At 40.0% G+C, this 20,271-nt stretch overlaps 1 protein-coding gene across 4 annotated transcripts in view; it reads right to left on the reverse strand.

Moving 5' to 3' along the window:
* Nucleotides 1–20,271, reverse strand: part of cpm (carboxypeptidase M) — a 41,194-nt gene that overhangs the window by 4,696 nt on the left and 16,227 nt on the right. For 3 of the 4 annotated variants that reach the window (XM_042404050.1, XM_042404051.1, XM_042404049.1), the window contains 5 exons: nucleotides 17,362–17,459; nucleotides 9,159–9,331; nucleotides 5,047–5,146; nucleotides 3,628–3,733; nucleotides 1,340–1,510 (listed from right to left, as the gene is read on the reverse strand). In XM_042404050.1, the coding sequence (XP_042259984.1) occupies nucleotides 1,340–1,510; nucleotides 3,628–3,733; nucleotides 5,047–5,146; nucleotides 9,159–9,331; nucleotides 17,362–17,459 (648 nt within the window). Of the gene's footprint in view, nucleotides 1–1,339; nucleotides 1,511–3,627; nucleotides 3,734–5,046; nucleotides 5,147–9,158; nucleotides 9,332–11,922; nucleotides 12,074–17,361; nucleotides 17,460–20,271 lie in introns of those variants that run through there. The other variant, XM_042404052.1, reaches the window with a different exon arrangement.

The following is a 20,271-nucleotide window of genomic DNA, read 5'->3' on the forward strand; positions in this document are numbered from 1 at the left end:
TGTGCCTGTTTGGTGCTGAGCAGGTAGTGTACAGCGGCTTTTTCTCTGAAAACGACGCTACGAGAGACGCTGAGAGTGAACCAGAACAGTAAAGTTGCAGCCGGACAGATAAACAATGAGCTGAAACTCACTATAAAGCTCCGTAAAGCCGAGAGGAGCTGCAGAGTCTCTGTAGGTTTATATCCACATTTTTTTACTCAATATTCTCATTTAATTCACTCTTACATTTGTTTACATGCTGGTGTTATTTCCTTGTAAGACAGCAGAGAGTTAAACAATGTGTGTGTTCCCATCCAGACTCAGATACTGTTTGTGACTGCAGTATGAATCCCTGGTGTACGTACAGCTCCCTCAGGTGTGTCAGTGAGCTGATCCGGTTGCAGCGATCGTGTTTCTGCAGCAGGAAACCAGAGCAGTGATGAGCAGCAGCAGCAGCAGCAGCAGCAGCATCATGTTTCTGTCTTCAGTGTCTCTTCCTGTTTCTGTGTCTTTCTAGGAATTCACTTCACTTTAATGGCCTTTACAGCATGAAACGCTCAGTACACAGAATTATGTTCATTTTGGACGATTTACCGCAAATGCTCATATTCAGCGCCGAGCCAGGAAGTAGCCTGTCCTTTATGTAGTGAGGCAGAACCATGGATGTATTAAAGGGGACATATCATGCTTTTTATGATTTTCCTTCACTTATATACCGTTATGATGTCGGATGTTTTGATATAACTGGAGCTGCAACGATAAGTCGATCGACAGAAAATTAATCGCCAACTATTTTGGTCGTTTAATTGTTTTTTTCAGTCATTTTTTTAAGAAAAAAAAAGTTAAAATTCTCTTGTTCCAGCCTCTCAATGAAATATAATATAATGTGAATGAGTATTTTCTTGTTGATATGACAGTAAACTGAATATCTTTGGGTTTCGGACTGTTGTTTGAGACAAAAGAAAAGTTTTGAGGACGTCATCTTGAGCTTTGAGAAACAATAATCAACATTTTTCACCATTTTCTGACATTTTATAAACCGATTAGTCAGAATTAATTGAGAAACTAATGATCACATTAATGAAAATAAGTGTTGCAGGTGTAGATATAACGTGACTTTAGAAGTGCTGGTAGTCGGATTACATCGCTGTTTTCTGTCTTTTCTTTTAATTTATTGTTTATTTAACGGGGGCAACGCACAATTAAAAAAAAGCTAATTTCTATCTGTTGTCCCTGCAGGTCAGAGGTCACCAGTGAGCTTCTGTGGTGACTTAAAACATTTGAAAAACTTTGAAAACATTCGCAGTAAAATATCAGTAAAAGTTCTCTCGTGTGTGTCGCTTTATTGTGACGTGCTGACCTGCCAGAGGGTACCACTGGTAACCGTTGGTGATGCCCTCGGAGAACGGTTTGGTGTCGTCGCAGCGGCCGCCGTGGTGCATGGAGGCGTGGTTGTGGGAGTACACCTTGGCGAGGTAAACGAACACGTCGTCGTCGGGGGAGACGCTGGCCCCGCCCACCAGCTCGCTGCCTGGACAAACAAAAACAAAAATTTTCTCCTAAATTTAATCTTTATTTAACCAGAAATCACAAAATACGTCTCAGTCTGTATCATGATGTAAAATGTTGCATCCTACAGACTTAAGTGTCTGGGAGCTGTTTAGATCCATAAAATAAGTGAAATAAAACTAATAGGACTCATATAAAACAACAACTTAAGCAGATTCTAAAACTACTTTTGCAATTTTCAGTTAAGTTGCAGTCAGAGGGAGCAGCATCGTTTCCTGGAGTAATCTGCAGCTATTTAACGGTTATTTTTTTAGGATATTTTACAGAGCAGGTGGTGCAATTTGATAAAAAATATAAGAAAAATAGAATAAAGTGTTGTTAGTTTAGTGAATGAGTGTCTTCATTAGTCTTTCCTAATAATTTCCAGGATATTTTTGTCAACAAATTCCTAAAAGTAGCTGCTGTGTAACTGTTCATTCTTAGGAAATGTTATGTAGTATATCAGAAATGCACTCATTTTTAAAGAGTTTTTAAGAAAGTCAGTTAAAGAATTGCTAAGAGTCTAGTCTATGAAGAATTTCTGAAAACTACGAACCCAAATATAATGAGCCCTTTCTGTAAAATTAACTGTTAAATATCTGCAGATTACATAGAAAATGTTAATAAAATTCAAGGACTCCAGTAAAATAAAGTGTTACCGAAGCTCTTCTACCTAATTCAATGCAGAGTCCTGGGGATGAAGAGTGCAGCTATTCACATTTTTGTAGTATAAATGCATAAATAAAGTGTTTGTGACCCAAAAATGGCTTCATAGATTAATATAAACCAGCGCTGTAGTTGTTAATGAATTGTAAATGATAGACAAAGCAACTTCATTTGTACAGAATATTTAGTAAACAGGATACGTAAAAGAGCTTTTTTTAAAAGAAGAAACAACCCAAAAGGGTCATGAAAAGATCCAATTAAGCTACTGAATCCTCGTTAATCATCTTTACCAGCCTGATATATATTGATCTGCTCTTCCAACAACGTCTGAGTCGTGTTCATGGTGTTTTATTTCCCTTTTCAGCAACGAGTTTGGAGAAACAAACTGCTTCAGTTTCAGCTGTGGAGCAGTGTCTGCCGCTGCCAGCAGAGGGCGCAGTCACACTGACAATTACTAACGATTACTTTGAAATAACTCAACCTTTATTTACATCAGGGGAATTTCACTGAGAGCAACGTTCTCTTTGATCACATTCACACAGTTACACATTCATACCTGGAAGCTGCCCAGTACAACCACAGTCTGATCTTTGAGCGGTTGGGGTTAAGTGGTGGTAATGATGGAGGGGCAAGCGCTGCTTCTTCACTTTCCCCTCCCAGATTTATGCTGCCCGTCTGGGGGACTGAACCTCCAGTCACAAGCTCGCCTCTCTAACCTTTAGGCCTCCACTGCCCCAAAATCCCACAGTGGTCCTTTAGATATTTTGGTTCAGTTCATCTTGTGAACTAAGGGGCCATTTGTTCCATAAATTTAATGTGATACACTTTCAAATATAAATTCTTATACATTTATATAAGTTTATCCATATCTGTTTTCATCATACTTTCTAATTACCTCAGTTTTCTGCAACATGTTGACTGTTACTGTTTAAAGTTTATAGTTTATATTAAACTGCTGCTAAAGAACAGCAGACTGAGCATCCACTTGACTCTTTGCAAAATTATCCAGAACAGTCTGTACAGCTGATGTGCATTGCAGGCTGAACGTTCACTTCAAAACAAATTTAAAGGCACCGGTGTGGATTTTCAGCCTCATTAGCACTAAACAAGAGCCGTTTGGTTCTGCTGGCAGTGTGCAGACAAGTTGCTCGACTGAACTTGTATATTTATGTGACGCTGCTCGTTAATGTCATGGGATTTAGTCCCAGAGGCGGTTTCCTGTCTCTCTCTTTATTGTGCACAAAAATACCATCAAACTAATTTAAACAAATACATTTAAACAAATATATTTACCAAAACACTGTCATGGGATTGTTGTGGACCACCTAGTTCTGTCTTACTTTCATGGAGGCTTCTTGTTCTCTGAGAAACTCTGCTGTGGACGCTGCTAAACCAACAGTGGTGGGATATATGTGTGTGTGTGTGTGTGTTTACCGCCGTTGCTGTTGTCGTACGGATAACTGGCCACCAGAGCTCCTCCATGAAGGTTCGCAGACAGAACGAAACTCTCAGTCTTCAACCAGTCAATCACAGCTCTGACCTGAAACGCATCACACAGCAATCGACCAATCAGAGAGGAGACTCAAAACATGTTAAAACCCATTTAAATATTGTATTGTTTGCAATATTCTGTATTTTTCAGAATATGAAAGAATTTCAAAATAAAATGTCTGTGTAATGTAGTTTTTTCTGTGTTAAATCAGATGTGATGACTTGGCAAATAAAGCTGATTCCGATTTTATTTATCATCAATAAATCCCACAAAAAGACCAAAAACAGCAACGTGTTAGTCCGTCACTCGATACCTTGCAGCCCTCTGGCTCCTACTGAAGACGTCGATCTTTACAGCTTCACGAGTACAGAGTTTCATGTCATGAGCCTGATGTATGAAACGCTGACATTTCCCACATGTCAACATGTAAACTGGTATTTATGAGAACAGAATGTGCGACGTGCACCTCTTCAGACCTGGTGTACAAGTTTTTCCAGTAGCGACTTCGCCATTTGTGAACCTGCACTTCCTCCTTCCTGTTTGTGTTTGTGTCGGTGACAGGTCTACAGACGGGTGGAGCACGCAGCGCCACAGTTCCACAACGACTGATATTTATAACAGAACAATGCTTTATATATATAAAGCGGCCTAAAGGTCAGATAAGCGAGCTTGTCCCTCCTTCATTACCACCACTGAGGTGTCTTTGAGCAAAACCTTTAATAACCCCAACTGGTCCAGTGCAGGTCAGACTGTGGTTGTACAGGGCAGCTGTACGTACACACTGTTTTAGTCATGAATCTACAGAGTTTTATGCATCTTTCTCCTTATCAGTGTAGTTTTTTATCACACAAACACCAGCAGCAGCTACCTTAAGTACCTTAAAGAGCCTCCAACAGCTGCTAGACGCTCCAACTGACTCCCAATCAAAAAGCATCAACTTCTCTCTAGAAATATTAAGTCAATCATTGTTTTTAACGAGTCATTCTGGTCTCAATCTGTAAATTTAGGCCTCTAATAAGTGTGCTGGTGGTCATTTTGGAAATTATTGCTCCGTTAATAAGATTTTGAAGACTTATAGTAGCTTTGATGTCTGCTGTGTGGGCGTTGATTGACAGCTGATTACCATACCTGCCCTGTTAGAACCATAAGCTGCAGCTCTTTATATACAGTCTGTGCACAAAACTGGAGGAAATATTGCATTTGTTGGGGACTATTTTCAGTGGCGGATGAATCCATATTTGGTGCTCTAGTGAGTATTTCTGGGATCGAGTCAATATAAACTCTACTGTGTGTGTGTTCATGGTGGTGAGGCTCAAACACGGAGAACTTTAGCAGGACTGGACTCGTGTCACGTGACTGACCTCTGCTTCCCTCCTCTCCTCGTCACGCTGCTGTTGCCTTCGGAGACCAGAGAAAGCGTCCGGGAAGTTCCTGTTCAGATCCACGCCGTTATGGTTGAACCTGACGGAGACAGAGAGACGCTCGTTATTAGTTGATTTTCACACGTCAGCAGCTTCGTCTGAGCTCACAACCTCATCTGAATAACATTAAAGATATCTTAATTATTGCGTTAATATTTATAACGGCTGCAACTGATGATTATTTCCATTATTGATTCATCGTTTAATCTGTGAAATGTTAAAAAATAGTGAAGTGACGTCTTCATTTTGCTTGTTTTGTCCAACTAACAGTCCAAAATATTAGAAAATGTTTCTAATCTTTAACTTTTGGACAATTTTTATTTTAGTAAATCATCTATTTTTTGTAATCATGTTTTAAAATGTTTTATTCCCTCTTTTATTTTTGTTTTGAATCTATTTTATTGGTTTTATTACATTCACTGTTTACATTTGTTCTGTCTTATTATCAGCCATTTGTTTAGCACAAAAGATGATATTTAAGAAGTTGAACATTTAAAGTATTTTTGCTTGAAAAATGACTGAAACGATTAACGGATTTTCAAAATAGTTGCCTGTTAATTTTCTGACGATCGACTGATCTTTGCAGCTCGATTATTTATTATTTTTTTTTATTATTATTTCACTCATAATTAAAGTAATTTCTCATTTGTTCATGCTGTATTTGTGTGATTTTGCTTTCTAGGTCTATTCCGTTCACACAACATCTACTTCCTGTCCGTCCGTCGGGGGAGAAGGTTCCTTCCTGTGTGGCTCCTCCTGAGGTTTCTTCCACTTTTTTTTTCCCTGGTGAAGTTTTTCTCATTTGAATCGGGCGTCTGAGGACAGAAGACGCCCTTTGAGACAAATTGGTGATTTGTGATATTGGGATATATATACTTGACTTTGGTTCCAGCTTTTCAGATGTGATAATTTGCTGCTTTTCTCTGTTTTATATCAATTTAAACTGAATATCTGTTTTATTTTGGGCTGTCAAACATCACTCTGGACTCTGATGAACTGTGATCAGTCAAAATGATTTATTGAACGTGTACGTGTCAGTCTAACAGATAAAGCAGCTGCTGCCGAGGCTCCCTTGGGCAAGGCACTACGTTGAAAACAAGTTTCCCACGATCCTCCGACTGTATCCAGGAAGTGAGTTTGTGTCTTTATTTATACAGCAGCTCTGGAGAGAGTTTATCATCATCAACATAAAGGAAACCGAGATCCGAAAACACACAAACTCTGGGACGAGATAAACAGACAATAAATAACAAATTATCCGCTATTAGTGTTCTCCGATCAGAACGAGGGTCATCAAGATCATGGATCACATGACCGGATGACATCACGGGTCATTGAGTGACCTCAAATCTACAGTAGCCCAGAGGTCACTATCATTTATCTTCATCTTTATCTTAAGATGAGGTCTTAATTATCTCACAGATGGTTTTTGGTGCTTTTATTTTGAAATAACGATGCATTTTTTTGCGTTCGCTTGACGCTCCGGATGGTGATGAGATCATCTTTTGATTGTTTTAAGTTATTTAGTTTTGACATCAGCATTTATCCAGTTATTTACTGTCTGTTGTTTTGTGGGTTTGAGGTTGTTTTTCTTCTGTTTACTTCCTTTTCCTTGATTAAAAAATATCAACGATTCGTTTAACCACGACTGTCAGTATTCAGAAAACTAAAATAAGCACAACACAATCAGTGTGACAATTTTGTGTTCCAGATGAAGATATTTGAAACAAACAAAGACACATTTCATTTAAACCTCACCACTTAAATTGTGTGTAATCCCTGATTAACAAAATTGGCTTAAAAATATCATCAAAGCATCAGTCTGGTGATTTTTTTTAAATATCTTTCTTCTTGTCAATAAATCTCATGTTTGGAGCCAAACCAACATATCCAAAGCCTGATGTATCTTATTCCTCTGTGACCTCCGTTGTTGTCTTAAAACTATTAAAAACAGCTTTGGATAAACACACAGAACTTGTTAGTAGATCAGTTTATTGTTGGTTTGGCTCCAAACATGAGATTTGTTGACAAGAAGAAAAACATAGAAAATTTCCAGATAAATCCTTTGATTTTTTGCCACATCTGTTATGTAACTGTAGAAAATAACAGCTAACAACAATATTTAGTTTTTTGCGTCTCCGTCCACCTGAATCACATCAACAAGCCTCATTTTACTACAAACCAGACAAAGTTTCAGCCAATGAGGCGAGATCACCCACCTCAGTTTCTCTTGTCTCAGATATAAGTGTCAATATCTGGAAAACTGGACGTCAGTAACACTCGGATCAATAAAAATTACACATAATTATAGAAAATTTAACTTTTTCAACATTTATGTCTCAAACAAGTGAAATAATCTCATTTCATTTGCTGGTTTTTCTCACTTCATGTTTACATCTATGAAACTTTTCCTTATATAGTTTGGAAACTGGTGACCCTATAGAGACACACACACACACACACACACACACACACACACACACACACACACACACACACACACACACACACACACACTAACCAATAACCAAGCCTTAACCTGAAAATGTAATGATTCTTGAAGAGAATGCAGTAACATGACTATGTGAACAGAGTTACACAATGTGGTTAATAATACACACACACACACACACACACACACACACACACACACACACACACACACACACACGCACAGTCTCCTATATATACAATACATTAGAAGAAGTCAAAACACTTATAATTAGATACTTAGAGACTTTAACCTTGACTTTAATCTTTGTGTGTATGTGTGTGTGTGTGTGTGATACAGATCTACAGTGAGTGTCTGGTTTCCTGCTTATCAGGGTGTTTTGGGCGTTGGAGCGTCACATAGTTTAGTCTATACACAACAAACATGTCGGCCATAAATGTGTGTGTGTCGTCTTGAAAGGTCTTTAAAGTCTTATTTTGAAATTCGCACTGACACACACACATTTGTCTTTCAGTAGTTGTGAGGACCCTCATCAGTATAATGCATCATCTTCTCCCTCAAACTAAACCTACAATTCAAAATTCAAACCTGAAAACCAAGTGTTGACCTTTCAAACATTCCTTTGAAGTAGTGAAATCATCTCTCAAACCATCTCACTACGATGGTTTATCACCGCAGCTCCGTTTGCTCCTGAAGAGGTTTTCAAGGAGACATATCATGCTTTTTGTGATTTTTGGTCACTTTTATCCTGTTATTCCAAAACTTGACGTGAACATACATAGAAATGCTGCCTTCAAGTCAAAAGTCAGGGCTTCAACTTGCTTTGAACGCTCCGTTCGCAATGTTACCTCGACTTCCTCGTCATGATGACGTCAGATTGTTTAGTAGTCTTTGTTGCTAAGGTTGTTGCTATGGTTGTTTTTGTTGTCTGCTCACATATTTTCGGATTGGATTCGGGCTCCAACAGGCTTCCTGAAGCTTCCTGAAGCTTTCTGAAGCTGACCAATCAGAACAGAGTGGGCTCATCAGGAGGCGGGGCCTTAAAGAGACAGGAGCTAAAACGTCCTGTTTCAGACAGAGGCTGAACTGAGGAGCTGCATAAAGAGCTAGTATGAGATAAATAAGGAGTTTTTAACTGTCAGTCATTCAAATATATTCCAGTAGAGCCCCAGAATATAAATATACAGCTGGAAATTAATCTTAAATTTCCCCTTTAAACCTGCAATAAGACATTTTTGACCACTTGGGGGCAGCAGAAACAAGCTGTGAACAGAATATTGACATATTAGCACTTTATAACGTTAGCAATCAACTGCCTAAACACACATCCAGCAGACAGAGTCACATTTTGGACTCTGTTTCTGGTCACCTGATGAATTTTAGTCCAAAATTTCCTTTTAGCTCTATTTTTTAACTACTTTCTTCACCAGCTAGTCTCTAATTTCAGCTGCTTCCTGCTGCCGCTGGACACTGAACCAGACAGTAAACGTGCAGTGAAACAAAAACTAGGAGCTAAAAGAGGCTAAAAAGTTCAGTAGAGCTGCAGAGCTGGTGATAATCCTGTGTGTGTGTGTGTGTGTGTGTGTGTGTGTGTGTGTACCTGCCCTGGCTGTACTGGCAGTGTGTTCCTGCGTCACTGAATCCGTCGGGGTTCATCGTCGGCATGATGTGGATGCGCGTGCTGTTCAGTAACTGCAACGACCACGTTTCGTTGTTACGGTAACCGCGCACCAGGTCATTGATTAGCTGTAGCAGCAGCACCCGGCCGAGGACCTGCACAAACACACACACACACACACACACACATCAATGTAATGTCAGTTAAAATGAATTAAAAATATAACTTTAAGGAGATGTTGTGATTAAATCTGAAGAAGTGTTGTAGAAATATTGATTTTATTATTTAAATATTTTATTAATGTGATTAAAAGTTAAGTGCTTCTACAACTTCTTCTTCTTCTTCAACTCAACATCTGTTTTTCCCCCTAAAGACCATAAGTTAATGCAGATGCCGTCTCCGGGACGACCCGCCTGCATGTTCTCTCCTGATGGAAACAGCGGGGGAGGAAGTGATGTCATCGTGAGTCAGCGAGGACGAGTCAGAGGCTGTTTTTTTTTTTTTCAGCCCAATTGGACGGCGGAGAGAGAATTTAAAGAAAAAACTTTGTGTATGAATGAGAGAGCCTCAGGAGAGAGAAAAAGAGAAGGGTGGGAAAGGTGAAAAGGTGTGTGTGTGCGTACAAAGACGCTACACACACACACACACACACACACACACACACACACACACACACACACATGTCAGGACGAGTTCTGCCTCCGGACATCATTCTGTTTTCCAGCACTTGTCTTAACTTTCTCCCCTCTTTTGTCTCCCTGCTGCCGTCACACAAAGACACACCCGTTACTGCTTTACTTAATAGTTTATGTCTTTCTTAGAGTCAACAAACCCAAAATCCACCGACGATGAATTGATCTTAAAGTGTCGTCTGTGTTTCTAAAGCTCCACTGTAGTCTAAAAACCGTCGTACGGAGGCTCGCAGAGGCCACAGAGAAAAAAAAAACCTCATTTGTGCCATCAAATTAATAACTTATGTTCTTGATTTAATCATTTGTTCTCTTGTCAGTCAGACAGTCTGGACGTTTGAAGAAAGCGACAATAAAGAAAACATTTCCGCTGTAACATCAGTTTCTTCATGATGTGTTTGTGGGAGCCAAGTTACATTTATATATGTTAAGTTCAGTAAATAAGTGGAATCTACATTTTGTTAAACATCTCATGTAAATTGAAATGACGTATAAGTTATTGAATAAGTTAATTAATAGTAATTTGTTCAGCTAATAATTATTTGATTTAATTGATGTTGATGTAAGCGTGATATTTTGGAAATGATTTAAGCTTTCTGTTAAAACAGTGAAGTAGGTTACTGTCACTTTAAGAGATATACTGGGGTGAACCTGTGGTTTTCGAGGAGTTGAGACCACACGGTTTTCTTACTGTAGTACAGTTTGCTGATTAGGAGAACCTGAAGATACTACAAACTGTGGAATAAATACTTGTTTTATCATTTTTTTTACATCGGAGTCCTGTTGAAGTTTTTCCTCCTCAAGCTAACGTACACGAGTAAAGCCGAGGTCCTCGTTGAGCAACCTTGAACCCTGCAGCTGAAGTTTTTTATGAGCTGCGTGACATCTGCAGGAGCATGAAAGTCTGTTATTCTGTAGATTTTGTTAAAGCGATCTAAGAGATAACAAAGTGTTGTGCTTACAAGCCAAAAAAAACCCCAAAGTACATCCACATATCTTAGTCCCCGATCAACATAAAACCTTATTAAATCCAGGCGATCCGTAGTGAGGGTGTACGCAGGACGGGAGATGGCATGAGGGTGTATTTGGTTAAATTAAAAGCACAAATTTGTTATTTTCTCCTCCATGGTTCCTCCCGGGCTCAGAACCGCTGCACTGGGTGACATTATCCTCCATTACCATGAACACACACACTGGTTTATTTTGGCTGAATCCCACACACACACACACAAACACACACACACACACACACACACACCGTCCTGCTGCCAGAAACACTCACTAGAGCAGCACGTGGATTCATCCACTGCTATCTATAAACTACAGCACACAGCTATTCAAAGCACTGAGACTTTTAAAGCAATCGATTGTACATTTGTGATTTGTTTTTAAAGATGCATGTCTTCAGCAGTGAGTACGCACATATCATATAGAGGAGTTTTAAACCTACTATATATGACAAAAAGCTTTGACTCTGTGGATTTTTTTGGCTGTAGACGTGATTAAACTAAGCAGACCGAGGCTACTTAGTCTTTTGACAGCTGGTGTCTCCACAGACACAATACTAAATAATAAATCTTCTTGCCATAACAGGCACAGTTGATATCAGAGTGACTCCTCTCACATCTCTAACGGGGCCGTTCACACGTTAAAAGTTAAAAATTAAAAGTTACTACACTTGTCTATTTGAAAGACCTTTGAACAAAATGGAGGACGAGCTGATTGTTAGGGTCTCTGGTTTCTGTCTTTAACCTTAAAATGAAGAATGAAGTTTGGAAACAAGTCGCTGATGTTGTTGGTTCATTATAAGGCTGAAACTAACGATTATTTTCATTATCAATTAATCCTAAAACCAAGATAGGACCTATAATCCGGACCCAAAGATTTAATATCAAACATTTAATATCATAGAAGACAAACTAAACTAAAAAATATTCACATTTAAGAAGCTGTTTTTTCTTTATAAAATGACTCAAATTGATTAAACGATCAAAATAGTTTCCAGATCGATTTATTGACTACTCATTGAAGCTCTAGTTACAACGCAACACACTCACCGAGCTCCACATTCATGATTCTGCACGTGCGAACGCAGCGTAAGACTTTTGTGGTGTGAAACTTTTATTGTTGTACTTGTAAATGCTTTTCATGCCGTTTATTTGTAACATGGATGTCTCTCCTACAATAACAGACTGGAAAACGCGGGCCAACCTTCCCTACTAAATTCAAGCCAGTTTAGACGAGAAGATTACACCAGCGCGGCCGTTGTTTATGTTGCTGTGCATTAGCAGATGTAAGCTAACGTTCAGTGTTGCAATGAGTGAAGGTTGGGCCTCCTCACTTGCATCAACGGATGAGCTCAGATGTTCTTCAGTCTGTGTACCGTTTGTTGTACAGGATGGAGGAAACCCAACCCACACACACACACACACACACACACACACACACACAACATGTTGAAAGGTGGCGGCTGCATGCTGTCATTCAGTCATCACATCTCATGGGCTGTGTGATTCATGATTTATGGCCACTTCCGTTACCATAATTGCTTGGAATTTGTTGTAGTATGCTCATAAAACTTCTGTGCCTCGTCGCTTCAAGTCTGTTTTCTTCCATTTTACATGTGTAACTACAGTCGAGTATATAATACTGTGCCTGAACGCATCCTGTGTAGATACAAACAAAGGAATTCCTGCTGCTCTGCTAACACGCTGCTCACATTACATCTGTAGATACAGTGATGCTTTAAAGGTCAAGTTCACAATTTTTCAAGTGTGTCTTAAACCAGCAGTCAGGTGTCTATATGAACAGTGAAAGAGGTTTTCCTCGCTGTAATCATTCCTCCTGTTCATACTGGATATTAAAGGATCCTTCAAATGTGATTTCAATGGAAGTGATGGAGGCCAAAATCCACAGTGTGTCCACACAGTCATTTAAAAGTCTCTGTGAAGCTTATATGAGGCTTCATCAGTCTGAGTTAGTCATATCAAGTGGATATCTGACACATTTACAGTCTTTTTAGCATCAAATTCCCTCTTTGTGTTTCCTCGGACAGTGTTTCCCTGTTGAGCTGCAGGTGGAAGTATAGTAACAAAAAGAGGAACTTTGGCACTAAAAATACTGTAACGTTGAAAGATATCTACTTGATTTGACTCATTTGGACGCTGAAGCTTCATATTAGCTTCAACTTTCAACTTTTAAATACATTTTTTACACAGAAGGAGGACTGTGGATTTTGTCCTCCATCACTTCCATTGTAAGTGCATCATGAAGGGATCTTCTGATGGTCAGTATGAACAGGAGGAATGATTACAGCAAGAAAAAACAGGTTTTAAATATTAATTTGGGCTCCTGATTGTTGTTAGAAGACAGACTTCTCCCGTCTCCACACATGCTAACATGCTGATGTATAATGTTTAGCATCTTTAGCTAGTGTGTTAGCAGGCTAACACACTAGCTAATTAGCACTTAAGACAAAGTACAGTTGAGGGAATGAATTAGTTTTGCTGTTATTTGGCCATAAATATAAAGTTTTGACCTGATGAAAAGTTACAATTCATTCAATGAAGGACATTAATGGTTTGTACCAAGTTTCACAGCGATCCATCCAACAGTTGTTGAGATATTTCAGTGGTGGACCGACACTGACATTCATAGAGTCATGCTAGCAGATGCAATAATAGCAGAGAAATCTGATATTGGGGTTGATATCTATACAGAGCTATAGATAAAATGACTCAACAGGCTTCCATGTGAATGTGAGTGTGTTGGAGGAGTTGTTGGTGTCACGTGAACACATTACATAAAGTAAAAACGCTTCAGGCAGAGACTGTTGGACTGTTGGTTAATAAGTGAAAGGAGTGAATGTCGCCTCTGTTAAAATTCAAGTTGGTGTTGTTCAAAGAGTTTAAACCTAGCGTTCAGTGGCTTTTTAGAGCTTTTACTCTGAAAATGACACTATGAGAGCGCTGAGAGTGAACCAGAACAGTAAAGTTGAAGCTGGGCAGATAAACAATGAGCTGAAACTCACTATAAAGCTCCGTAAAGCCGAGAGGAGCTGCAGAGTCACTGTAAGTTCATCACTACGAGCCACGACCAACACATTACACACCGACAGCTCATACAGTGTTACACAAGACACCCGTTGGATCTGACATTGCTCAACATCAGTGATATCAGCGCATCGACACTGAAGCGGCGCTGATTATTTTCCGTCGAAGCAGACCGCATTCCTGTTACTGACTGAACAGCATTCTGTCAAAGAGAGAGAGAGAGATGAGTGTTTGCATTTTTGCTCATGGAGAACACCGATGACTGATACATCCTCACTCATCTGGTTTTATTCTTGTATTTTATAATAAAACAAAACTGTAGACGAGAATGTGTGCACCTCACGCCAAAGTACGCTATGTGGCCAGAAGTATGTGGACACTCCCTCTACCAGAGCATCACTAAAGTCTAATTCTGATGTCAGGAGGGAAGGTTCGACTCGCAGTCAGCGTTCACATTCATCCAAAAGGTGTTGGATGGGGTTGCGGTCAGAGCTCTGTGCAGCTCTGGTCAAGTTCTTCCACACCAAAGTGAGAAAACTATTTCTTCATGGAGCTGAATGGAGTTTCTGTCATGTTGGAATATAAACGCAACCTCACAGGAAATAAACTCCTGTCACTTAGACAGTTATTTTCTGACAACTGCTCACATAAACATGCACGCAGAACAGACAATGATCTCGACAGCTTTTTTTTCAACTTTTCCACCGAGGCTACATTCCCGCTGTTATAATGTGAGTGTGTGTGTGTGTGTGTGTGTGTGTGGACTCAGTGAAAAGGCCTTTTTCTGGAAGTTTCCTCTGAACCGACACACTCCACTGACTCTGTTTGCTGACTCTGTGTGTGTGTGTGTGTGTGTGTGTGTGTGTGTGTGTGTGTGTGTGTCCAGGCACGACTTGTCTATTTAAGGACATTTTCATTGACTTTCACAGGCATGCAGTGTGATCAGCGGTATACCGTTGCCACGGTAACCAGATGCTGGTCGGAGGTATCCGAGAGTTTCCTTTCCACAGTTTTTTTGTTGTGCTTTTTCACTGACTCATTCTTTATCTGTGTTATTTTGCTTTATTTTTTTAAACTTTATATTATTGAATTTCAGTTTACTCAGATTTTCAACTCATTTAATATATTTTATTATATTATCCCGTAACAATACATTTGCACAAAAGTTCCATTATATAAATTCATCATCGCTCTGATCTGATTCTACATTGACAGTTTTAATATTTTCTATCTCATAGAGTTTTATGCTTTTTGAAACTGTTGTTTTTGCAGATGAGTTTCGTCACCGATTTTCCAACAACAGTAAGTTCATTCCTGCTGAATCTGCTGAGTGCAGCAGAGCAGAACTGCTGCTGTTCATGGTCTGAGGTGGCCGGCAGGGGATCGGCCACAGAGAAGATACAAGCTGCTGTCTGAACCTAATGCAGCTCAAAGAGGACGTATTCTGCACATTTCCAGCTCTATGTTTATATTCTGGGGCTCTACTGGAATATCTTTGCATGATTTTCAGTTAAAAACTCCTTATTTATCTTCTACTGGTCCTTTATGCAGCCCCTCAGTTCAGCCTCTGTCTGAAACAGGCTGTTTTAGCTCCTGTCTCTTTAAGCCCCGCCTCCTGATGAGCCCACTCTGCTCTGATTGGTCAGCTTCAGGAAGCTTCCAGGAAACATTTCTTTTTCTCGTTCTTTTCTCTAAATGGAAACTTCTCAAATACATCTGTACACGTTCGAGCTGAATCTGATCTGAAATACGCGAGCGGACAACGTGAACAACACACAGAAGAACATCATCGACAAAGATGACAGAACGTACGGACGTTTATAGACAGTAAATAAAAAGCTTAAAGCTGGACTGCGGGACTTATTGTCTCCCCCTTCTGGTAGTGAGAGTAAACGCCTGACACAGACATGCAGCAGCTCTCATTCGCCCCCTGAATGACCGGCACACACACAGAGTTCTGGTGAAAACGATGTTTTGACGGTCCAGCGGCCCAACAGGATTTATCTCAGTAAGCCTGGTGGCCAGTACACTACTGACTTCCTGTTTCGGCTCTAAAACGGTGGATAAATTATTTTGAAATGACACGTTTAACTATCAGAATTTGATCCATTCAGTCTTATAACATTTGGAAAGTCTAGAAGAGACGCACGATTAACGGCCAGATTTAAGATGTAAAAGCTGCGTATCCTGTGAAACACAGAGAGATTTATCTGGCGGTGACGAGCTTAATCAGCATCGTGTGAACTCGTTTGGCTTGAATGTAACAGACTTTCATTTATATGTAAAAGTCTCGCACTGCAAACAAAGTGTGAAGCCCTGACTTCTGTCTTACAAGGAGCATTTTATATATTTACAACTTTGACCACATTTAACACCAGACGTCTGTATAGTATATAATCTCCTTTAACGTTTTATCATCACTCCCCAGTCTCCCAGTGCTGCTGAAGAGCTGCAGGCAGTGACACCAAACATCAACTCTACAAACTCTGCATTCATATTAAATGAAGCTTTTATTCACACCTCAACTACGCCGCTTCCGACATTCCTCTAAATAAACCATCTAAATCTGTCCTCCTCTTCCTGTTTCTTCCTGATTCTTCCTCTCCTCCGTAGGGGTCCTGAGGGGGTCCGCTGCGGATTCCCCAGCAACCGGAAGAACTATGCACATCAACTGTTTTCCTTAATAAATCTTCCAAACACATCTTGTTGATGGTGTGGTTCCTTGCTAGTGAATAACAGAGTAACAACACACGAGTCGTCTGACTAAACTCTCACTGCTCTGCTTCATTTTTACTCAGTAGAAACACAAAGATATGACAAAAAAAACCTTATTATTATATCAAGGAAGTTGTCCTGTTGATAGAAACAAAGGATAAAACTACTAAAATAAGATGCAAGTAGTAATAAAGTGGAATTATCCTTTATCACAGTGATGTTTTATTATAATCAATGAGACAGTTTGTTCTGTTCTGATACGTTTTAGTCGTCAAGATTTGTGTCTCAACATGCAGACAAATGAAAGCTTTTTAATTATGCAGTGTCTTTTTTTTTAACTGTGTTGCCATAGATACGAGACAAACGTTTGACTTGCACTTAATAAAGTTTGTTTTTCTCTTGTCAGTTGTTTCCACTGAGTTCATAAAACCAGTGATTTGCTTCATAATGTCGTCTAATATTGTCATGTTGACTCAGCATACAGTCTGTTTCCAACGGAGGATTCACACACACACACACACACACACACACACACACACACACACACACACACACACACACACAGTCTGTGGTCCGAACACAAAAGCGTGTATGAAGTGTGTTTGACTCTGAATGGCTTTTGTTGATCTCTTTAGTCTCTTTTTAGTCCCACTTCCTGTCAACAGGGAGGGGCCCCGCCGTGTGTGTGTGTGTGTGTGTGTGTGTGTGTGTGTGTGTGTGTTCTCTCACCTCGTTTCCGTGCATGTTAGCCACATATTTGAACTCTGGGATGCCGACGGTGTGACGGTGAGGGCTGAGACCCAGAGCCAACACCCACAACTGCTGACCTAAGAGAAAGAGAAAGAGAGAAAAATATTACTCGCTTGTTTCTGAATGTTTTATAGAGGAAGAGGAACTCTGAGGTGGATCCAGTGTAGCTCCAGACTAGACTGACCCCCACCACTTCTGTGCAGGAGGTGGAGGGGGGGGGGGGGGGGGGGGGGGCTCGGGGAACAGACTTAAATATTATTACGAAGGCTAAACACAACACGCCGTCACTATCCAGCCAACAAAATACCGCAAATCACATTCTCATTCATTCCTGCAGAAACATCTACTGACGTCCATCAGAAACGGCGTGTTGCTCATTTGTGCTGCAGAGAAAAAATGTTTGTGGTTTTGATTCCAGTCATAACTATGAAAAAACCATGTTTCAAATCATCTTAGACAGACAGGCAGCTGGATCAGAAGGCAAAGATTGAAATCTTTCAAAACCAAACACTGTGTATGATTTTATCTGCTGACTGTCAACAACTCGGTCTGATCAGCTGTGACGCTCAAATCAGGAACTACAGGAGCAGAATTTTAGGTTTTTTTCAATGTTTGCGTCTTTTCACCGGCTTTGTGTACAACAGCACCACGTTTAAAATGTGCTTATTGACATCATCGTTAGTGATGTTTACCTGAGTCCTGTTTGTATTAACGAGTCATGGCGGCAAACATCCGATTTTTGGAAAAACAGGTTGTGACTTGTGTCTTTTTTGTTCTTCAGCTATAAAATATGCATTGAAGTAGCAGGAAATGGCACAGCTCCTTTCTGCTTTTGTACATAAAAAATATATAAAAGGATTTTGTAGGAAAATATAAACAGCAGTAACATCAGGATTATAACTGATAGTAACATTAAAGTTTGGTTTACATCATATAAATGTTCGTCAGAAAACAGCAGATGGAATATTTTTCCATCCAGAAACATCTTTTGAAAAAAGTCATTAAAAGTCATTAAAAGTCATTTGCTTTTATTGTCAGTCACATAGCAACAGTGTTCTCACAAAATAAACCCCTTGAACATCAGTTATATTGTGCTTCTTATGTTGAAAATACAATGTAAATTCAATTGATGGCTAAAAATGTATTATGTAAAATATGTAAAATATGTAAAATATGTGAAATACGTAAAACGTGTAAAACATGTGTATGTACTGTAGGTGAAAGGTTGATCAGAAAGAACATTTACATGATGAGTTATAAGGTTTTTTAATTGAAGTGATTTTTAGTTTAGACAATTAAAACACAACTACTGTAACTATTTTGAATGACATCACTGCAGATGAATGAATGAAGCTCTGTGAGCGTCAGCAAGTCTGTAACACACACACACACACACACACACACGCACACACACACACACACACACACACACACACACACACACACACACACTCACCCTAACCTTAACCACTGACCCAAAAATCAGCCTTTTCTTGATTAGGGACATGACTTTTGTCCTCAATTGGACAAGCTGTCCCCAATTAACTGGTCCTAAGTCTGAAAGTAGCCTATGACAGCCCCCCCATCACCTCCCATCACCCCCCATCACCCCCCATCACCCTCCATCACCCTCCATCACCCTCCATCACCCCGCAACGCAACGTTGCGCAAAAACTGGGGAGTTGCAGACAGACGAGGTCACACACACTGAAGTTGGACGGAGGCCAGCTGGTGTCCTAGATTAGCTCAGATTAGCTGTGTGTGTGTGTGTGTGTGTGCATGTGCGTGCGTGTGTGCGTGTGTGTGTGTGTGTGTGTGAGTGAGTGATTAGCCAGATTAGGCTGTCCCAGATTAGATTAACCTCCGTTTACAGTCCCGTTATACGATCACAGAAACACCACCAGACACTCGGTCAGAGTCACGGTTGCCACGGTGACGGACACCCGAGACTTTATCAGTCAGCAGTCATCCCCTGCGTGTGTATGTATGTGTGTGTGTATCAAGTGGCAGAATGAAAAACTTTGTGTTGCAAATCATTTAAAAGATAACATATTCTGCACATCTCCAGGTATTTTAATATATTTGCATGATGGTTAAAAATTCTATTCTGGTCTCGTTCTTTACTCCAAATGGAAATTTCTCTAATACATCTGTACATGTTAGAGCCTGAATCCTATTCAAACATGACAGCAGACAACGTGAAAAACAGAAAAACTTTAGCAACAACCTTATGTGTGCATGTGTGGACGATCTGACGTCATCACCTGGAGGAAGCAGAGGTAGAAACCCTGGTTTATGATTTGCAGGGAACATTTTGACCAATCAGCAGCTCTCACAGCTTGAGGCTGAAGCATCTTAAAGTGTCACCGACGACCGCTAGATGCTCCAACTGACTCTCATTCAAAAAAGCTCAACTTCTCTCTAGAAATACTGAGTCAAACATTGTTTTCAACCAGTCATTATGGTCTCAATCGCTAAATTCAGGCCCTCTAATAAGTGTGCTGGTGGCCATTTTGTAAATTATTGCTCCGTTAATAAGATTTGAAGACTCATAGTAGCTTTGATGTCTGCCGTGTGTCTATTGTCGCAATATTTCACTAAGTTTAATGTTAATTGATTATGATACCTGTCCTGTTAGCACAATTTATCTAAAGTAGCTAACATTAGCCCAAATGTGCAGTGCTTGGTGTTCCCAGTAAACTAGCGTTAGCTTGGATCCGAGGTAGCGGGGCGTGTTTCCAGAGCGTGAAAGGCAACACTTGAACTCCTTATTTGGAAGGTTTTGGCTCCAAACTGAAAAGACGACACCGACTATAAGCTGCAACTCTGGACTTCAAACCGGCTCCGATGCAAAGCAACGGATGACGTCACTCCTCGCTACGTCCATCT

This window comes from Thunnus maccoyii, chromosome 23 (assembly GCF_910596095.1).
Source record: "Thunnus maccoyii chromosome 23, fThuMac1.1, whole genome shotgun sequence".
NCBI classification, from domain to species: domain Eukaryota; kingdom Metazoa; phylum Chordata; class Actinopteri; order Scombriformes; family Scombridae; genus Thunnus; species Thunnus maccoyii.